The sequence below is a fragment of the Hippocampus zosterae genome, chromosome 3 (assembly GCF_025434085.1).
Source record: "Hippocampus zosterae strain Florida chromosome 3, ASM2543408v3, whole genome shotgun sequence".
NCBI lineage: Eukaryota > Metazoa > Chordata > Actinopteri > Syngnathiformes > Syngnathidae > Hippocampus > Hippocampus zosterae.
Window position 1 is genome coordinate 29239557 of NC_067453.1, and position 18044 is coordinate 29257600.

General features: G+C 46.6%; 3 protein-coding genes across 14 annotated transcripts in view; 2 read left to right on the plus strand and 1 right to left on the minus strand.

Annotated features, from left to right (window-relative positions):
• Positions 1-818: 818 nt before the first annotated feature.
• LOC127598372 (ornithine decarboxylase antizyme 2-like) lies at positions 819-8845 on the plus strand. Its single transcript, XM_052062212.1, is given in 6 exon segments — positions 819-1065; positions 5571-5637; positions 5639-5719; positions 6493-6665; positions 7245-7330; positions 7549-8845. Coding segments are annotated over 6 exon segments (561 nt in total). The 5' UTR covers positions 819-1045; the 3' UTR covers positions 7683-8845.
• Positions 8846-11559: 2714 nt separating this feature from the next.
• On the minus strand, positions 11560-14135 carry LOC127598335 (uncharacterized). The gene is made up of 2 exons (XM_052062143.1): positions 13624-14135; positions 11560-12999 (listed from the first exon to the last, which is right to left on the minus strand). The coding sequence occupies exons 1-2, from the start codon at positions 13807-13809 to the stop codon at positions 11932-11934; spliced, it is 1254 nt and encodes a 417-aa protein (XP_051918103.1). The 5' UTR covers positions 13810-14135; the 3' UTR covers positions 11560-11931.
• Positions 14136-16292: 2157 nt separating this feature from the next.
• myo9ab (myosin IXAb) overlaps positions 16293-18044 on the plus strand; it is a 63842-nt gene continuing 62090 nt past the window's right edge. For all 12 annotated transcript variants that reach the window (XM_052061956.1, XM_052061958.1, XM_052061960.1 and 9 more), the window contains exon 1: positions 16293-16653. The gene's annotated coding sequence lies outside the window, so the exon portion shown is untranslated. The remainder of the gene's footprint in view (positions 16654-18044) is intronic.

The window sequence follows — 18044 nt, forward strand, 5'->3', positions numbered from 1 at the left end:
TTGGCTTCGCCGGCGGCTATATGAGTCGCTTATGGCGGGGAAAATTTGCTGACTGAATATTTACAGCGATGAAGAAGGAACGCTACAGTTGTTTGCTTGATGTTTCATAAAGTCTTTTTTTTTCTTCATATGCACGAATTTGTAATTGACATGTTTATACTGGATTACATGTTTATGATTTTACACCACAAAATGTTCATATTGTATTATGCATCGTAATTGGGGGCCATTTTGTTGGAAATGGTTACAACGAACGACCGTTATGACTGACAGATTCATTATGTCCCTCCAGGTACGTTGTCACAAGGTTCGACTGTAGTTTATTCGGGTTGACATAATACCAATACATTTTGCCACTCCCAATATGCTATTGTTTGGGACGGGGGGGGTGAAATATATGTATTCATCAACTCATTTTACTATAAAATTGCTTGATTCAAATTACATTAATTGTGAAGGATACAATCAAAATGAGGATGAATTGTGAGCTATTTTGTTGACGTAATTATTTCATCAAATAAGTGAGACTTTATTTTCCTTTAAAAAAATACAATAAAAGAACGAATGATGTACTAATATAACAAAAATCAATGCTATCAATACAGTATGTTTTATTGTTTTTTTAAAAAATATCAGTTACCCTTTTAATTGATCAACCATCTGAATAAATAAAGAATAAAACAATCATATTTAATCATACAAAGTAAAAAAAAGTGGATTTTGAAGTTTGGACCCCTTTGTTTTCAGAGCGTGATCGGGACTCGTGGGCGGAGCCACCCACAATGCACCGCGGAGGCCCCTCTATATAAATGCCGCCACTGCTTTCTCGAGTGGTCTGTTGGCGGCCGCCAAGTGATGTGTCTGTTCTTGTTTCGTTCATAACAACCCGAAGCACACGGCAACACATCTTTTGGACCTTCGCATTCAACTCACCAGGGGCAGAATTTCTATGCCTCACCTTTTTGCTCCAACGAAAAGACTTTTTTTTTTCCTTTTAAAACAAGAACCGTAAGAGGTTGTCGTCGAGGCTGTCGTCGAGGCTGTCATGTTGAACGCGGACGAAAGGTAGGAAGTGACTCGTAATCATGTCAGCACTTTTATTTATTATTTTTTTTTGCCAAAGTTTTTCCTTCCCCATTCCGAGAGTTCGTGTCAAGTCCTCCCTGGTCATAGGAAGGCAATTACCCAAAATACATTTGAAAAAACAAAAACAAGATTGACGACATGCGGGTTGTTGGTGTATGTTTTTGTTTTCTTTAGACAGTTGTCGCTACTTCCTCAGCACGTCGAGCACCTGGAATGTTCCATCATGTCCCTTTTAAAAATATTGTCCGTCACAGACCCACTTGTATGTTATAATGCTCGACGGTATTTTTGCAGCACGTCAACATTTTGGACGATACGATGGTATGATGTTTTGCAGCGATGATATCTGGCCTTGCCAAAACATGGCGAATACGTCATTCCCAATTTGCTATTCCAATGTAACGCCAATAAACGGAATCGACCTGGAGTATTCACACTGGACTAGAAAGATGCTGTGGAAGTACCGAAGACACACTCAGAAATGTAGTTGTGTCCAAACATATGCATTTCATTTCTGTCATAGTACGATGCCCACTTTTGGATGATGACAATAACAACAACAACAAAAAAACTCTTCCCACTAAATATTTCCCCATGTATGAGCAAGTTTTGACATTGCGAAGAAACTAGCACGAATCGTCCTAGTCGCCGACAACGTAACAAAAAACATTCTCTGTAAATGAGGCCACGCCTGGGGGAAAATCTTGCTGCTTCGAATCTGTTACATCACGTTTGCTGTCGAGCAAAATCCTCGCATCTCTTGAAAACCATTGTCTGAAAAACAAAGCAATGTGTATATTTTTTTTTACTCAAACACTGCATTGCTAAAGTTGTTAAAAGTAATTCGTCAAAGTGCAGATGCATGACAAATCTTGTTTTTGCACTCCACTGTATTCAAATTTAAAACCACCACCGCTGTCAACATGCAAATTTGCATGCTGTTGAACCACGAGTACATCTTTTACAATTTTTTGGAATTATTTTGTTTATTAAAAAAATAAATGCGTTTTTTTCTCCTTCTTCTGATTGAACATAATCAATTTCCAAGCAATGTAGAGTATTTGCTCCCTGAAGAAATTTGCACTGTTAATTTGAAATAAATATTAATATTCTTTTGTTTTAATTCACCGTTTCCCGACATTGTTGGTTTGTTTTAAAGTCGCATGGGCTACTCATGTTTTTAGGGGGGGGGGGGCTAACTAGTACCTGCTGGCAGCATTTTATGTTTTTATTATTATTTTTGGACAATGGACATTAATCAACGGAGCCCCCCCCAATTTAATTTTTTTTTTTTAATTCTAGAGAAGGGACATTTTTGATTTATTTTGGTTTATTTAATTAATGGAGACAATGGCTTGAGAGACGGCATCTTTTGCCCTGCTTAGAAATCCCTCCAAAAAAAAGAGCGGCGAGTTTTAGTCGTTTCTTGAAAGCTTTGCCTATTTAAAACGACGGTAAATCGATAATCGGCCGATGCCTCGTCGTAACAGAACTGTTCTTGCTCCAACCGAGCCGGATTTCTAATATGGTGACATCCAGTGTTGGTCTTTGTTTTGTTTTTTGGCGGCCATTTTGGTTTTGGTCTTTCTATCGCGACTGCTAATCTGCCAACCTGCTCGTTTTTTTGAGCGTGAGGCCACCGCCGCATCTCAAGTTTGTTTCTGGGTTGACGTCTAACTTCCACCAGATCGATACCGCTTTTGTTAGCCCGCTTTTGCTACTTTGCGTTCTTTTGTTAGCACTGAGCTAGCAGGCTTTCTTGAGACGAAGCTAAGTAGTTTGGGTCAATAGACATTGTTAAAGTCTGTTTGTTTTTGATTTTAGCTTTAGCGTCGTGGCGGGTTGGATAGAATAAATAACGGGTTGTATTTTTAGACTTGGCGACGATGCCGTCCCCTTGGGCTATTCAAGTCATGTGTAGCGCGTCTGTATAATTAGACGGTTGAATAAGGGTTAGCTATATAAATCAGCTTGTATTGTATTAATGAGTGTCGCGCTTTCACTGCGGTGGCATCACGTCGCTGCGCATCTCGGGGACTTGATCCGAAGGTGAATCGCTTTTGGAGTCCTGCGTGGTCTCATTCGGGCCTGGCGGCGGACGCCTCATACCCGAGCGATGTATCCGCTTGAGGCCGCGTTGACGCCAAGTGCCTTTTAGCTTGATGCCAAGTGCTGTCGCTCTGCAGGCACTTTAATTATTGGCGGCGATGGTGCCGAACGCGTTCGATTGGCAGCTGTTATCAAAGCATTTTGACGCTCTCGATATCCTTCAAGGGACGCGTTGACGCTCAAGTCGATGCCGTTTGGCGGGGCTCGGCTCGAGATTGCGCGATGACTTCGATCGAAATGATTGAATACGCATGGCGATATATTTTCAAGCGGGGGTGTGTGGTTGGATTGAGTCTATTTATACCATCCGCCATTTATGCCCCGCGTCGGCGAGTGGTGACGAAACTCGTCCGACCTGTTGTCATTTGTTTTGCTTTTCCCTCGTCATTGCACGGATGAGAATTTTCCACCAATGAGCGGTTATCGGACTTTGGCAGGCCAGAATGACAATTGTCGAGTGCAAATCTGCGGCGATTTATTTATTTGAATGGAGTTTGGGCTGTTAGCCTTGGGAGAGGGGAGAGTTACCCGCATCTTATGAAGCAACTCGTCTTCCGTTTTTATTTTTGATGCAACGAGCTCTGACTCATTGCCTAATCTTGATCTTTGACTCAAAAGCAGTGCTGATCCGCCACTTATGGGTGGCGAGGGTTCATGAATGGTTCCATGTGTTGGCAAGCTTTTTTTGTTGTTGTTGTTGTTGTTGTTTATCATGCGGTTTCCGCATACCAGCTGAATATTTGAGCGCTGACCCCCCCCCCCCTCCCCCCCCCCCCCCCCCGCACGGATCGGAGGCACACCCTGTGATGCGACGCCCGCTTTGCGTTGACCGTCTTGATGTCGTCGAGACTGAAAGCCAGAACCAAGTCGGGTGAACGGCAGAACCTGCGCTTTGGGGTGGGGGGTGGGGGGGGGGGGCAACCTTCACGTTCACAAAAATGTCCCGTTGTCGAATAGATGCTTGAACAAGGCTCCCCCGTGACGGCAACCGCGTCAAAGGCGCCCCCCACCCCCAACCCTTTTTTTTTTATCCACCACCTCGGCTTTCATTTCATTTGCCTCCTTTGAAACACCAAGTTGTTCCCAAGCCGTCCATTGTGCTGCTGTTCGGATGTTTTCCGGTCTTCTCCTGGGGGTGTTGTGTTCCCCGTGTGTCTCTTGGCTGCCCGCCAAACACCTCCGACGTTCATCATCTCCGTTTTTTTTTTTTTTTGTGTGAAAGCAACTCATCCGATTGTCGTCCAAGCGACGCCAGGAAGGGCCGCGTCCCACCGTCACATTTGCACGCCCGTCGCACTTCCCACCATGGCCATGGTGTGTTTTGTTTTGAGCTTCTTCAAAACATCGCCTATATTCCGTTTTTAGGATGACCTCGTCAGCTATTCACTGGGGGGGGGGGCGCTTTAAATGTCAACGTGTTGCCTTTCACAACAAGCTGGCACTCACATCAGGCCAAGGGAGTGGAAAAAAACCAAGCAAGCCGTTTGCTTGTTGTGGCCGGCTTGGTCTTTATCGCTTCCTCCATCTGTGTCCTGCCCGTCCGTCTCTCTCCTCCACCGCAGATTCTTATCTGATTAGTTTGTCTGTCGAGCATCTCTGCGAAAATGGACGAGCGCTGATCGGGATTTGGCAGGCTTGACCTAAAGTCGAGTTTTTTTTGTTTTTTTTTCTGGCTTGATGTTGTCAACAAAATGGATCTTTTGGAGCCCTTCGCCGTCGTGGAGAAGCCAAGTTTAGCCTGGGTCGCCACGGAGATTCTCGACGCGTCCAAACGATGCATCGGCGAGCATCCTTTGTTTGGATGGTGCAATTGACAACTCATGGCTTTCTCAAATTGATCGTTCTGTTGAACCATCACTGCAGCGTTTGGCCGCCTCTCGTAATTTACAACCCCCCCGCCCCCCACCCCTACAAAGGGGACAGAAATGGAAACGCGTTTTCCGATTCATAAATTAATCGACAGTAACGTAAAAACCCTTTCAGGATCAGAGTTGGCGTTGAAGTCATTTCTCGGGGGCGGCATTAATTTGCTCCCCCCCCCCCCTTAAAAAAATGTACCACACCCTCCCGTTTTGGAGTCATGCTTGGTCCTCCTAAAAATGAAAGAAAAAAAAAAGGTTGAATATAATGCTTGGGGTGCAACACATGAAGACAACCCCCCCCCACTCTTGCCACTTTGTCCCGCCAGACCGCATTTGCCCTAGAGTAAAAAAAAACAACTTTGACATTTTCTTGTCATTGTTTTGTGAGTTTGCTTTTCATTCGTCTTCATGTAATAACATCGCCCCCCCCCCCCCCCCACCCTCCCGCCGGCATTGTGCGCGCGTGTGCCAAGATGTTGACTCACCGGCGTCTCCCGGCGTGTGTCTGTGCAGTTCCTGGTTAGCGGGCTTGCGGCTGCCGGGCTCCCTCCCCCCGCCCCCGGGGCCTCAGTGGTGCTCCTGATGCCCCTCACCCACATCTGAAGATCCCGGGTGGGCGAGGGACGGTCAGGGATCACTCTCTCGGCGCGCTGCTACACAAGGTGAGCGGCTTGAATTCAAAGCGGTTTCTCTCCCCCCCCCCACCCCCAAATTCCAAAAACATACCTGACAGATTCACGGAACACTTGAAATTGTCCCTCGGTGCGAGTGTGAGCGCGGATGGTCGTTGGTCTCTGTCTGCCCTGCGATTGGCTGGCAACCGGTTCAGGGTGTCCCCCGCCTACTTGCCCAAAGACGGCTGGGATAGGCTCCAGCACCCCACCCCCACCCTGCGCGAGAATTAAGCGGTTCAGAAAATGGATGGATGGCATACAACAAAGTGACTTTAGACTTTCTGTCTTTTTTTTTTGTGGGGGGTGGGGGTTCAAACGTTCTCTTTACTTCATCCGGGGCCAACTTTGTGCCTCAGTTGAGTGATTCTCATTGAAGCATTCAAGCTAAATTTGAGCAATTTTGCTGTGCGTTAACGCGCGTGCCTCGTCGTACCGCGTGACTGCGCTCGGGGATTCGCGATAGCGCGATCAGACAGAGGACGGATTCATCGCCCCCCCCCCCCACCCCTCACCCCCAGTGGCGCTGATTGGCTTCATCAGATATGAAAGTGAGCCAGAAACTTGTAAATCCCCATCAAAAAAAAAAAAAAGCCACGTCAGGCCAGAGGAAGTAGAATTTGCGAGTTTTTCAAAATAAACCCAAGACGCGCAATGACTCTTCTTCTTCCTGCTGTGCAAAGAAAAGCTCAATTAAGACGGAGCCAAATAAATGTTGGAAAACAAACCGGTTCCGGTCAACGTGCGCCTCGTTGACGTCGCAGGGCGGCAAGTTGACGGTGATGCAGTCGACGGACGTGAACGGGAAGGCCTCGCTGCTGCGCTTCCACTACCAGCTGAGCGAACGCCGCTCGGCCTTCTGGGACGCCGCCGTGCGGGAAGACAGCCTCTTCTTGGAGATGCCGACGGGGCCGCTGGCGGAGGGAAGCAAAGAGGGGTGAGCCTCGCTCCGATACTCGCGCTCTCAACTTTTTAGTGACGCGTCGCCTGAAAATCGGGAGGCCCCGCCCACCCGTCGCCTGAAAATCGGGAGGCCCCGCCCACCCGAAGGAACGCATGCGATGCCGTCCTTCGTGGCACACGGGCGCCCGCAAGCAGAATCGGTTTGAACCGGTTTTGTTACCGTGGCTTGAACTTTTTATTCATTTGATACAATGCCCCCCCCCCCCCCCCCAGGACTGTGGTTTTAACTTCAGTACATTTACGTTCAATCTTTTGCTTTTGCGATGGAGCCAGCGCGCAATACGTTTGAATCGAATCACCATTGGAGGGCTGTTTTTTTTTTTTGTTGGGGGGGGGGTAATACTTGATCTAAAAAAGTTTGAAAGCCACAGATGTCGTGAGCACATGCACACACATCCTGCCCCCCACTTAGCGCCGCAATATTATGTAATGGCCGAGCGGCTCCTTATGTAAAAGGAAAGACTGCGTCATCAACCGCCCCCCCCAACCCCCCTTCCGCATCGTCCGCTGACTGTCTCTGTGTGCGTTTTCTGTGTGTGACCTCCTCACTCAGGCTTACCGCTCTGCTGGAGTTTGCCGAGGACAAGCTGAAGGTGAACTCCGTCGTCCTTTGGTTCCGCAAAGGCCGAGAGGATCGACGTAAGATTTTGTCCCGTTCCCGTTCCTGCTCCTGCGCGTAGCGACCGCCTCCATTGCGCTTCATTCGGAATGCAAACGGCAACCTTTAATCAATGTCTGACCAACGGGATCGATTTGCTCGCTTTCTGATGGTTTTCAAACCGCAATTGTAACCCACTCAAGCTGTTGTTGTTGTTATTCACCCCCAACCCCCCCCCCCCCTCTGCCCCGCCCACTAGTGTCCATCATCAAGACCTTCAACTACATCGGCTTTGAGATGGTGAAGCCGGGGGACCCCTCGGTTCCGGCCCGGCCCGACTTGGTCTTCATGCTTTACTCTCTGGACATCGACAGCAGCTCGGACGAGGAGTGAGTCCACATTACCCCCCCCCCCACCGCCCCCTTTCATCCTCTTGCCTTTGGAATCTAGACTTTTTTTTTTTCTTTCCCTTCCGTCTCTTAAGACTGCGAACCAAGTCGCTTGAAACGATGCTGTTACATGCCAGACTCTTCCTACTTGAAAGAGAACGACTTTTTTATTTTTATTTTTTTATTTTTTTTGAATGGAAGAACTTTTGTGACACTCACGGCCAAGGATCCGCCCAGGTCTCCGATTAGACAAAACGTCACCTCACTCGCAAGCCGCCCGACCGCTGTGGTGCATCCGCCGCAAGTTGGGGGGTGGGGGGGGGGGGACCATCCGGGCTCAACAAACTGTCATTTAGCGTTGGTGCGCCGTTCCTGTACGTGTCAATCATTCTCATCCGTCGGAAGCCATTGGCCGCTCGAGTTCCATCAACGTGGGAGGATCGCGGGACACCGATGTCGGGTAAAATTTAACAAAGATGCATTTCGAGTCAATCTGATTGATTGGCCGTCAATGGCCAGTCTAATCAATCGGTGTGACAACAATACTAAAAATGTTCACGTCGCATTGTGAGCGAGCGGCTCGCCCGGGTCCCGTTTCACCGCGGAGCGCTCATCGCCGCCCGTCAGAAGTCACCGGCCGATGGAATCGCGGCCAATCGGTGAAGCCGTGCCTCCTTTCACATGGGCCGCACCTTCCCGGCATGTCACTCGTCCTTGCTCGGTCAAGGCGAGGCCTCCTGTGCCTCACGTTTGAGCCTTTTCACTTTTGTTGACGAACGCGGTCCCGTTTCCAACCCCCCCACCCCGTGGTTGGGCTGCGTGCGCACAAAGACGACTCCCAGGGATGACGATCAAATGCGAGACTATTTTTCTTATCCGATTTTAGCACTTTGAACTTGATGTCAAAGAGACTTATCTGGGGGGGGGGGGGTTATCATTTGTTTAGAAACATCATCCAGGTTGAATCGATATTATGCATTTTCTCTGCAAAGTCTATTTTCTACATGTGTATAGTTCTCTCTATATTGGCATAGTTAAGTTATTCGTTTGATTCCCGGTGGCAGTTGAATTCCGTCGGTCAACAATCCACACTTGTACACCGAGGAGAAACTTGGCTTTCGCGGCGGGGAAAATACTTCTTTAATAAAAAAAAAAAAATACAAAAAACGGTGTTTAAAGTTTTTTTTTTTTTAAATGGTGTGTTTTCATCCAAAAAGTCAACGCGCTACAAGTGAAATGCTGTGGCAGACGTCATAAAACCAAAAAGACGAGCGGCTCCTTTGTCTGGTGCACAATTAAGCAGAACTACCCATGATGGCAAGGATTCATAAAATAATTCAAATGATCCAGAAAAAGCGGCAATATTCTAATCATGCTAATCTCACTCAAATTAGGATCATCAAATTAGTTATTTTTTTTTTGTCAAAAGTAAAATGGGTGATTTATGCTATCATGAAACTATTGATTTTATAACTGACTGCAGCTTCTGGGGTAGATTATGTCCATTTTATTTTTTTCATCAAAATCTGATCTACCCCCCACCCCCTTTTTTCAGGCACATCCCGCTATGTTTCTCAACTCAAATGTATTTATAGAGCACTTTGAAACGGCCATCGCTGCACACAAAGTGCTGTACGTGGAGCAACTAACATACAACATAGCTTGCTAGTGAGAGTGAGAGTACAAGACTGGCCTGCCCTTTTTTTGTTTGCCTTTGACACAAAGGCCAAAATTTGGTGGAGTCAGGGTTTTTATTCCCTCAAGATTTTTTTGCTAGATGGTTTTTATTTTTTTTTAATGAGCAGCATTTGACTGCTGACTCTTGCGCTAATCCCCAAGCCGCTTCATCTGCTATCAACATTTTCTTCTCGGCACTGAAGGCGTGCCAAGTGTGTGCTAATCCTGTATCGAATCTCTTAGGAGAAGTGTCGCAAAATTGGAAAGCGGACCGCCATGAGCCGCGGCGGCCCTCAAACTCTTGTCACTCGGTTAATCTCCGCTACTGCGAGGCCTGGCGCTCGCCTCCCTCTGAAGGGTAGCCTTCAGTACAGCATTTTTGGTTCATGATTAATTTTCATTCCTTGATTCAAGACAGTGGTCCCCGGGCCGTGGACCGGCACCGTGGGCCATTTGGTACCAGGCCGCACAGAAAGACGAATTTACCTCGCTTCCGTTTTATTTATTTCGGAGTCCGAATGGGGATTTTATTTTGAAAAATTGCCGGATCCTCTATTACTTCCGTCTACTGTATGTCACGTGACACGGGTCAAGGCGCGCTTGTCGGTCACGTGATAGGTTCCCGCTAAAATGAAACCCGGAAGTTAGCAAAACGAGTTAAAAAAAAGGTATTTGGAAAGGGGGAAAGGCCCATCCAAGAGACAGAAGAGGAGCCTACGACTTTCAAGTAAAAGAAGTCGACATTTAATAAACCGTATCAGGAGTCCTACTTAAGATACGGATTTATCTCAACGGGATATTCCCACACAGCGAGCTCACTCTGCTTAAGATGCGGTGATGGTGAGTCGTATTTTTCGTGCACTTTGTATTTGCGATAAATCTTATTTTGGAGGCGTGTTTAAACATTAGAATAGTGACCAGAGAATGTTGCGGCCAGGTAGGACCTTCCTCGTGTCATGATTCGTGTTTATTGTGTTTTGAAAATACTGTACCACAGTTTTCATGCACGTCATATCATATTTTGTTGTATAGATCCACCACACCTTAAAGGTCGGTCGCTGAAAATATTGTCTGACGTTAAACCGGCTCCATGGGACAAAAAAGGGTTGGAGACCGCTGATTTGAGATGCAAGAAGTGATTCAGTGAATTCAGGCCAATTGTCATTTGTTCTTAAAATATACAGCGGAGAGCAATAAATTGTGACCGAGTATCAAAGGGGTCTAAGACGACTCCATCCATGTAAAACCAGAAATGAAAGACTCTTTTGAGTGAACCCAAGCGACGCGAATCACAAAAGGCGAGCACGAGTGTGAGCTTTTGCTGATGTCGAAACAGTTCGCCCGCCTGTGTGTCGTTCTACCGTCCGTGCAGCATGCGTCAAAGGCCATCTGCTTCACTTCGGAGTCGGCCGTGACAAGCTGATGGCGTTTAATCTCCTCTTCTTGATAATGTTGTAATGCTCATTGCCGGCTGGGAAAATACACTGCAAGCACCGTGCTTATTAAAGTCAAGAAGTCAGACAAATTTACCCTTTTTAAACCTGCGTGTGAGGGTGTGCCAACTTTTTTTTTCATCAGAGCCATTTCAACGATTTTAATTCACCTGACTCGCACTCCCGTCCCCCCAAAATTGCCAATTTCTCAAATTCCCCACCATTGACCGAGTTTGCGGCAACGTACGTGCAGCAGCGCCCTCCAGTGGCACCTGCGGCTTCTGCAGCCTCACTTCATACTTTTTATTTTTTTATCACGCCTTATTGTTGCCTGTTTTTTGTCAATGTTAAAATCAGGTCAGAGAAAAGTCGTTTTATATCTTTATTTACACATAAGATTATTCACAAAAATAACGTTTACGAAAAGGGAGCGTGTAAAATAAAAAAAAAAACGAACACCTCCAATATGAATTAAATCTCCGACAGCAAACTTTGACTATGAAAAAAACTACATTTGCGAGTTTATTGAAAGAAAAAAAGTCCTTAGAAAAATTCCAAGTGAGCAATACATGAGTTCCATGTTTTTCCCTCATTCTCTTCATACAGTGGTTTGCTCTTGTTCATGTTTCCAGTGTAGCGGTTTGATGCCGGGCCCCGGGCTTCCCGTGTGGAGTTTGCATGCCCCCCTGGTTTTTCTCCCATTCCTCCCCACATTCCCCCTCAAAAACATGCATGGTAGGTTAATTGAACACTCTAAAATGTCCCGAGATGGTTTGTGTGTGTGGCTTGCCGTTAGCTGGCAACCAGTTCAGGGTGCGCCCCAACGACTGCCCGGAGTGAGCTGCCATTGGCTCCAAGCACGCCCGCGACGGATGGGATTTCCCAAAAACGTTCCAGAAATTTTGAACCCTCCCATCCCAAATGATATTGAATTAACATTAATATGCAACTAGGTTAATTATTTCATAGTCCAATATTGCTTTAAAAAATCTCAGCAGACATCACGTACGTCCCCCATCTCATTTGCAGCAACCTTTTTTTTTGGTGATCATATTATTTGGGTATTTAACGAAAACTTTTCAGAAATTTGCAAGTACAAATGACATTCAGGCAAAATAAACACAATGTTGTTTTTTTTTCTTTTCAAAGTGCTACATTGGTTAAAAATCTCACGAGACTGTCACGGACATCCCCGCCTTCTTCCTCCTCCTGCTCCTCATCCTCTTCGTCGTCGACATCCCGCATCTCCGACAGGGCGGGCGTGTCCCATTGGTCCCTGTATTCCTCGGCGTGCCTCTCGCATATATTATGCAGAGCGCAGCAAGTCAACACCATGGATTTGACCACTCGGATGTCGCCGTCGTTCCTCTTGGTCAGACAGCGCCACCTGCCTTTGAGTCGGGAAAAGGCTGCGCGTACGGTGGCTCTGGCACTCCGCACGCTCTCGTTGTACGCGCGGCGCTCTGGCGTCAGCGCGCCGTCTTGCCGGAATGCTTTCAGCAGCCACGGCTTCAACGGATAAGCCGAGTCCCCCAGGATGTAAAAGCTGGGGTCGAACCTCCCTTGCTCGGCCATCTCCCACAACGGAGACTCTCTGAGCGCTCGGGCGTGGCGCAGCCCCCCGGCCATGCCCGCGCACGTGCTCCAAAAGAGCCCCTTGCCATCCACCACGCCTTGCAGGATGATGGAATGCCAGCCTCTCGCGTTGATGTAATCCCGGTGGTTCTCCTGTGGCGCTATGATGGGAATGTGGGAGCCCTGGATGGCGCCGACGCAGCGGGGAAGCCCCCAGCTCGCCTCGATCTCGGCCGCCGTCCTTGCGAGCGTCTCCGGATCGGGAAAGCGAACGTGGCGCGGCAGCAGCAGCGCGCAGGCGGCCGAGCAGAACTCGCGCAGGCAGCGGCACACCGTGGTCTCGCTGACGCCAAACAGGTGGCTGATGCTTCGGTACTCGCTGTTGGTGGCCAGCTTCCAGAGAGCGATGGCCACTCGCTTCTTGAGCGGGACGCACGCGCGGAAGTTGGTGTCGCGCTTCTCCATGGCCGGCCGCAGCTCGGCGCAAATGTCCAGGAAGGTCTCTTCGGACATGCGGAAGTGGCGCACCCACTCTTGGTGCGTAAAGCCCGGGACGATCTGGTCCCACCACACGTTGGAGCGACGCACCGCCCAGATGCTTGGGCGGCGCCGGCGCTTGAGCAGCAAATGAAGCATCTGGAAGTCACACCGCCTTGGCTTTAGTTATCAAAGGGGTACTAGAGTCACAACATTTCAAAACTAAACTACACACATGTTATAAAAGAGATCCGGGTCTAGAATGATTTTTTTTTTAGGAGTCGTCTAGAAAGGCATTACAATCTGAATTCTACCACTACTACTTATGAATCAACTTGCCTTTTAAGATCTAAATTACAGCCAGCGTTCAGTCTCCTTGGGAACATTTTTTTTACCTCACCTAACATCACCTTTTCGACTATTTATGACATCCACTCGAATTGTCCTCCTCACCCACAGGTGTCGCTGTATTCATTTAGATTAGTTTTCTTGACCAACTTGAGCATTTGGATAAATTACATGGTCTCACCAAACTGGTTCTTTCTTTGACAAACAGTCGGTTTCGTTATTAACTTCGATTTTGTTAATTGGCATTTAAAAAAAAAGCTTCGACACAATTTCTGACTGTCAAAAGATCCATTTACAAGTCTCTTATTGCAGGAGTCAGCCATGTTTGTCGTTTAATGGGCGACGTAAGATGCAGTCAGTACAGCGTGCCGGATCACTCAAAATTAGTTGTTTATTATTGACAAGCTTTTGAACCCAAACTGTTCTCAATCTAACCATCTGGCGTCGCCGTCGAGGTCTCGGAAACGAGTCGTCCTCCAACAATTCCCAAACTCTCCTCATTTTCTCTTCAGTGTTCCTCCGCGCAGCCTGAAGCCTCCTCTCGAACAAAGCTTGCCGTCTCCTGGTGATAAAGAGCCAGACGCCGAGCAGAAAGAGCACCATCGAGCGGATGTTCTCCATTGTTGTCGACTCGTTTGTTTTGGTGGCTGCCACTTCCGTCGTTGAGATTAATCGTCACAGGCTCTTACAACTCTGTCGCGTGGTTGTGACGTTATTTGTTTACAAAAGCGTCTCTTTCCCGCTAAAACAAACCACACACCGTAAGATGTTATTTAATAAGTATTGTATTCAATACCTATGCTGTTAGTATTGCCACCCAACGTTCGGCGGAAGAATTGCAGGTCAGTTACATTTCTAAAATCAAATTAATCTCAGTCGTGCCGATGAACTCCACATCACCGTGAGGTGAGTATTATACATTGTTTTCGAAGGTTGTTACGATCGTGTCATTTGTTGCGATTTAACATTCTGACTGAATTGTTTGTGAGACTAAACCAAACGTATTGTGTGTAATTCATATTCCGACCACACGGAGGCCACCTTGCCTTGACTATCGGATGTGAGTTGAATGGTCACTCAGGAAGGGCGGAGCAAACGTCATTCAGATACGTTTTATTTGTGTTCTTTATTTCACGTGGTAGTGTAAAGGAGGGTCTGAGATGCCAGCAGTGAATGAGATAATGAATAACCGTTCACATTTGTCGCATTGCTTATCATGAATATAATTATAACTAACAATTTAATATGTAAAATCGTTTATCCATCCATTCGTTATCTGTGCCGCTTGTTTTAATAAATAATAAAATGAATACATGCTATTTAGGCAATTTTCAAAATGCAAAATGAATGCAGCAAATATTACAGGACACTTAATGTAAATGATCAGCGGGCTGCCTGCCATACTTTGCCCAACACTGCTCTTTTCCACTTCATAAGAGTAACTGTGCTGCATTTATAAGGTGCTTAACACTGAATGGGCAATGTGAGGCACTTGGTTCAATCTGAGCTAACATGCACGTTTTCAGAATGTGGCAGGAATGCAAGCATACAAACTCTCCAGAGGAAATGCTGATCTGAGATTCGAACCCCAAACTTGAGAACTGTGAGGAAAGCTGGGCTAACCACACCCTCCTCCAACCTGCCCAAGAGTGAACATTTTTACTTTATTTTAGTTGTATGACTAGGATGTTCAAATGTCACTGGCTGACTGATCAGAGCATTTTAGTACATTGTAGATAAATTCAACTGGATTTAACATTTCAGTGCAATTCGCTGTCTTTGCACTTTTTGTTTTCAAAATACACGTAGGTACATTTTTAATTTAACTTTGGTGCAAAACATTTTATTGGACTCATTAAGTCCATTTTTTTTTTCCGAGCTGCAAAATGTGAGAGTAATGTGAAACCTCTATTGTATTTAAATGGTTGTCATTGTGGTGCTGCATGGAGAGTTAAATCTTTTTTTGATGTGCTACTTGGAACCCATTCATGAAAGAAAAATCACTTACTGCTTCTACTTCTGTCTTTTTTTTTTTGTGTGTGTTTTTTGAACCATTTTTCCCCCCTTGATCCCATCTCAGTTTTCAGGCCTCCTGGCTGACCTTTCCAAAACTTTCCACTCATGCTTTGACGCCTCCAGCTATACTTTCCCATCTGTGACTTTGTGTGTTGTCATGTCACATATCGATGGGGGATGGGGGGTAGTTGTATTCCCCCCCCCCTCCCCCACAGCCCCACCCACCCCTCTCCATACACACAGGGTTCGGTTCCCAACGTTTGTGGGGCGAGAGGGAGGATTTCCTTTTCAACATGTCTGGCTGGTAAATATGTCTGGCTTCAAAAGTGATCCAGTGAAAAACAGGTGGGATGTTTTTAGACCTTGCTACAGGACCGTGTGCAAGCTGCTCCCGCATTTATAGACACACACACACACACACACACACATAACACATTGATTTGTTGTAATGACATTTAATGTAATATGTCTGACATTGTTTTGACAATTTACCTGGCACCTTACAGATTTTTTTTTTGTCATCCCCAAATATATATTCTTGTTTTTTATTGGATATATTTAATGTTAGTTACTTTACACTTGCACCTTAGATTTTTTTTAAAACGTATTTTATGATTTGGTTTTATTGAATTAGTTTTTCCATGTTTTGTTTTTAATTTGATAAGTTTATACTATTTTCGTTTTGTTTTATTGAATTATTTTTTAATCTCATCACACACTTTTTTTATCGAACATATATTTTTGCATTTTTTGATGTTTCTGGTGTGAGGCTTCACATTCAATGTCTTTAAAAATGACATAATGTTGTTTTAAAATTTTAAAAAATATTTCGCATTTACACAGAGAATGTTTGAGGTTTGACATTTCTCTCCGCACCATAGATCATGTTATATGTATGTTATTTTTAGTTATTCAATCTATCTAGCGCGCTAGCTGGCTAGCTGTCTCCGTCCATCTTTCCATCTAATTTCCCACCTCAGTGTGCGGTCACTTGTTCGTCTGTAATGTTTGGTGTTAGGAGGAGGGTGCTCGTCCTCCTCCTCCACCCTCCTCACTACACGACGACGACGACACCCCCCCCGCCGCTACTTCCCGAATACATCCCACGCGTGGACGCGCGGCGCGGCCACGCATAGCTCTGTGGAGGAAGCCCATAGACGAGCTACGCTACGCGACGTGACATGACGTGACGTGACGTGAAGTGACGGCAAGGACTGCGGACAGATTCACGCCGAAGCCCCCAAAAGACACACTGGAGCAGCTCCCCCCCCTGATTTGGATCCTACATGATCGGCGCATCGGAACGGTGGATTGTGGCTGGCGTGTCCGGACGCACCGCACTGGGCTCCGGTTGACTCGGTGGCGGTTGGCCGCTCTTCGTCGTCGCTTGGGCGGACTGGAGGAGGCGACGGCGCCGGCTCGGTGGTGGTGGTGGTGGAGGAAGAGCAGGTAAGACAAGACCCTTCCTTGTCTCCCCCCCCCCCCCCCTCACCCCCCGGGTGGACGTCATGTTGCACGCTGTCACCGTGTCCACACACATATCGTGGATATTCAAACAAAAAGATGGAACATGTTCCCCCCGGGGCCCTTTGTCGCAGCCGCCTCGTTTGAATGTCACATCATTTTCTTACATAACGCCTCCATGTGCATATTTTTTTTCATTTCTTTCGTTTTTTGCGCTGTGTGTTCATGTGGTCATATTGTCGCAGTCCCTTCTAATGGGAGGGAAGGAAGGACAGAAGGAGGGGGGAGCGGCGGTGGGCATCCAGTCTCCTATGCAGCTGGACCCCCCACACCCTCAAAAATCAAACAAGGTTCTGATGTAAATGTCCCACCCCTACCCTCCCATTTTTTTGTCAGTGATGCTGTTGCACCGGTCAGGTGCGAGAGTTCGAGTCAAAAGACACTACAGTTGTTCTTGTAAAATTTAACGGCAAATGCAAGTCATTCACTGCTATCGCAAGCATCGAATTACACCCCGGCGTCTCAAAAACTGTTTGGGGTTCCCAGTGACGAAACCCCCCACCCCATAATCTTAACGCTAATTCAACCTACAGTGGTGCCTTGACATATGAGTGACTTGACTTTCATGGTTTTCGAGATATGAGTCATCTTTTGGCAGGTTTTTTTTCTTTGACTTTACACGCAAACTCGAGATGCAATAGTGACAACGACTCGACTCGCTGCAACAAACGGCACTTTGTCAGATAGGCCGCAGTGAAAACTTCTTCCAGCTGTTTGTTGCCACTCCAGGTTAAAGTTTAATGTCGAACTAAACAAAATAAAGTGAATGACACATTGTGTATATAAAACAAGGTAAAGGCTTTTGCCGGAGAAACGACACTGCTGGCTCAATGCTGACACATAATGGGGAACTGGAATGACGTGCTAACAGATAACGTCCGTGTTGCAACGTTGTGACCTTTTTACGGGGAAGTCAAACCACCCCCCCCCCACAAAAAAAAATCTTTACAATATGTCTGATGCTGCCCCACTGCATTCAAATTTAGAATTCATTAGTGGAATATGAGTTAAGCGGTAAAGTCCACGTTTTTGCCCATCTTAGGGAGCGGCCATTTTGTCACTAACTGTCGACTGAAAATGACATCACAGTTGCTCGGAGCTCAGGTAACGACCAATCATGGCTCAGCTTGGGAAAACAGGTGAGCCGTAATTGGTTTGTTGTTGTTGTGTCCCCCCGCCCCCCTACCCCCACATTTAGCTTGTGCTCAACTCATATTCCACAAAAGCAAAATTAATAGAACATATTAGTGTCAAGGAAATTTCGGGGTTGACTTCCCCTTTTAAGCAGCAGATATGTAGCAACAGCACAAATGGGT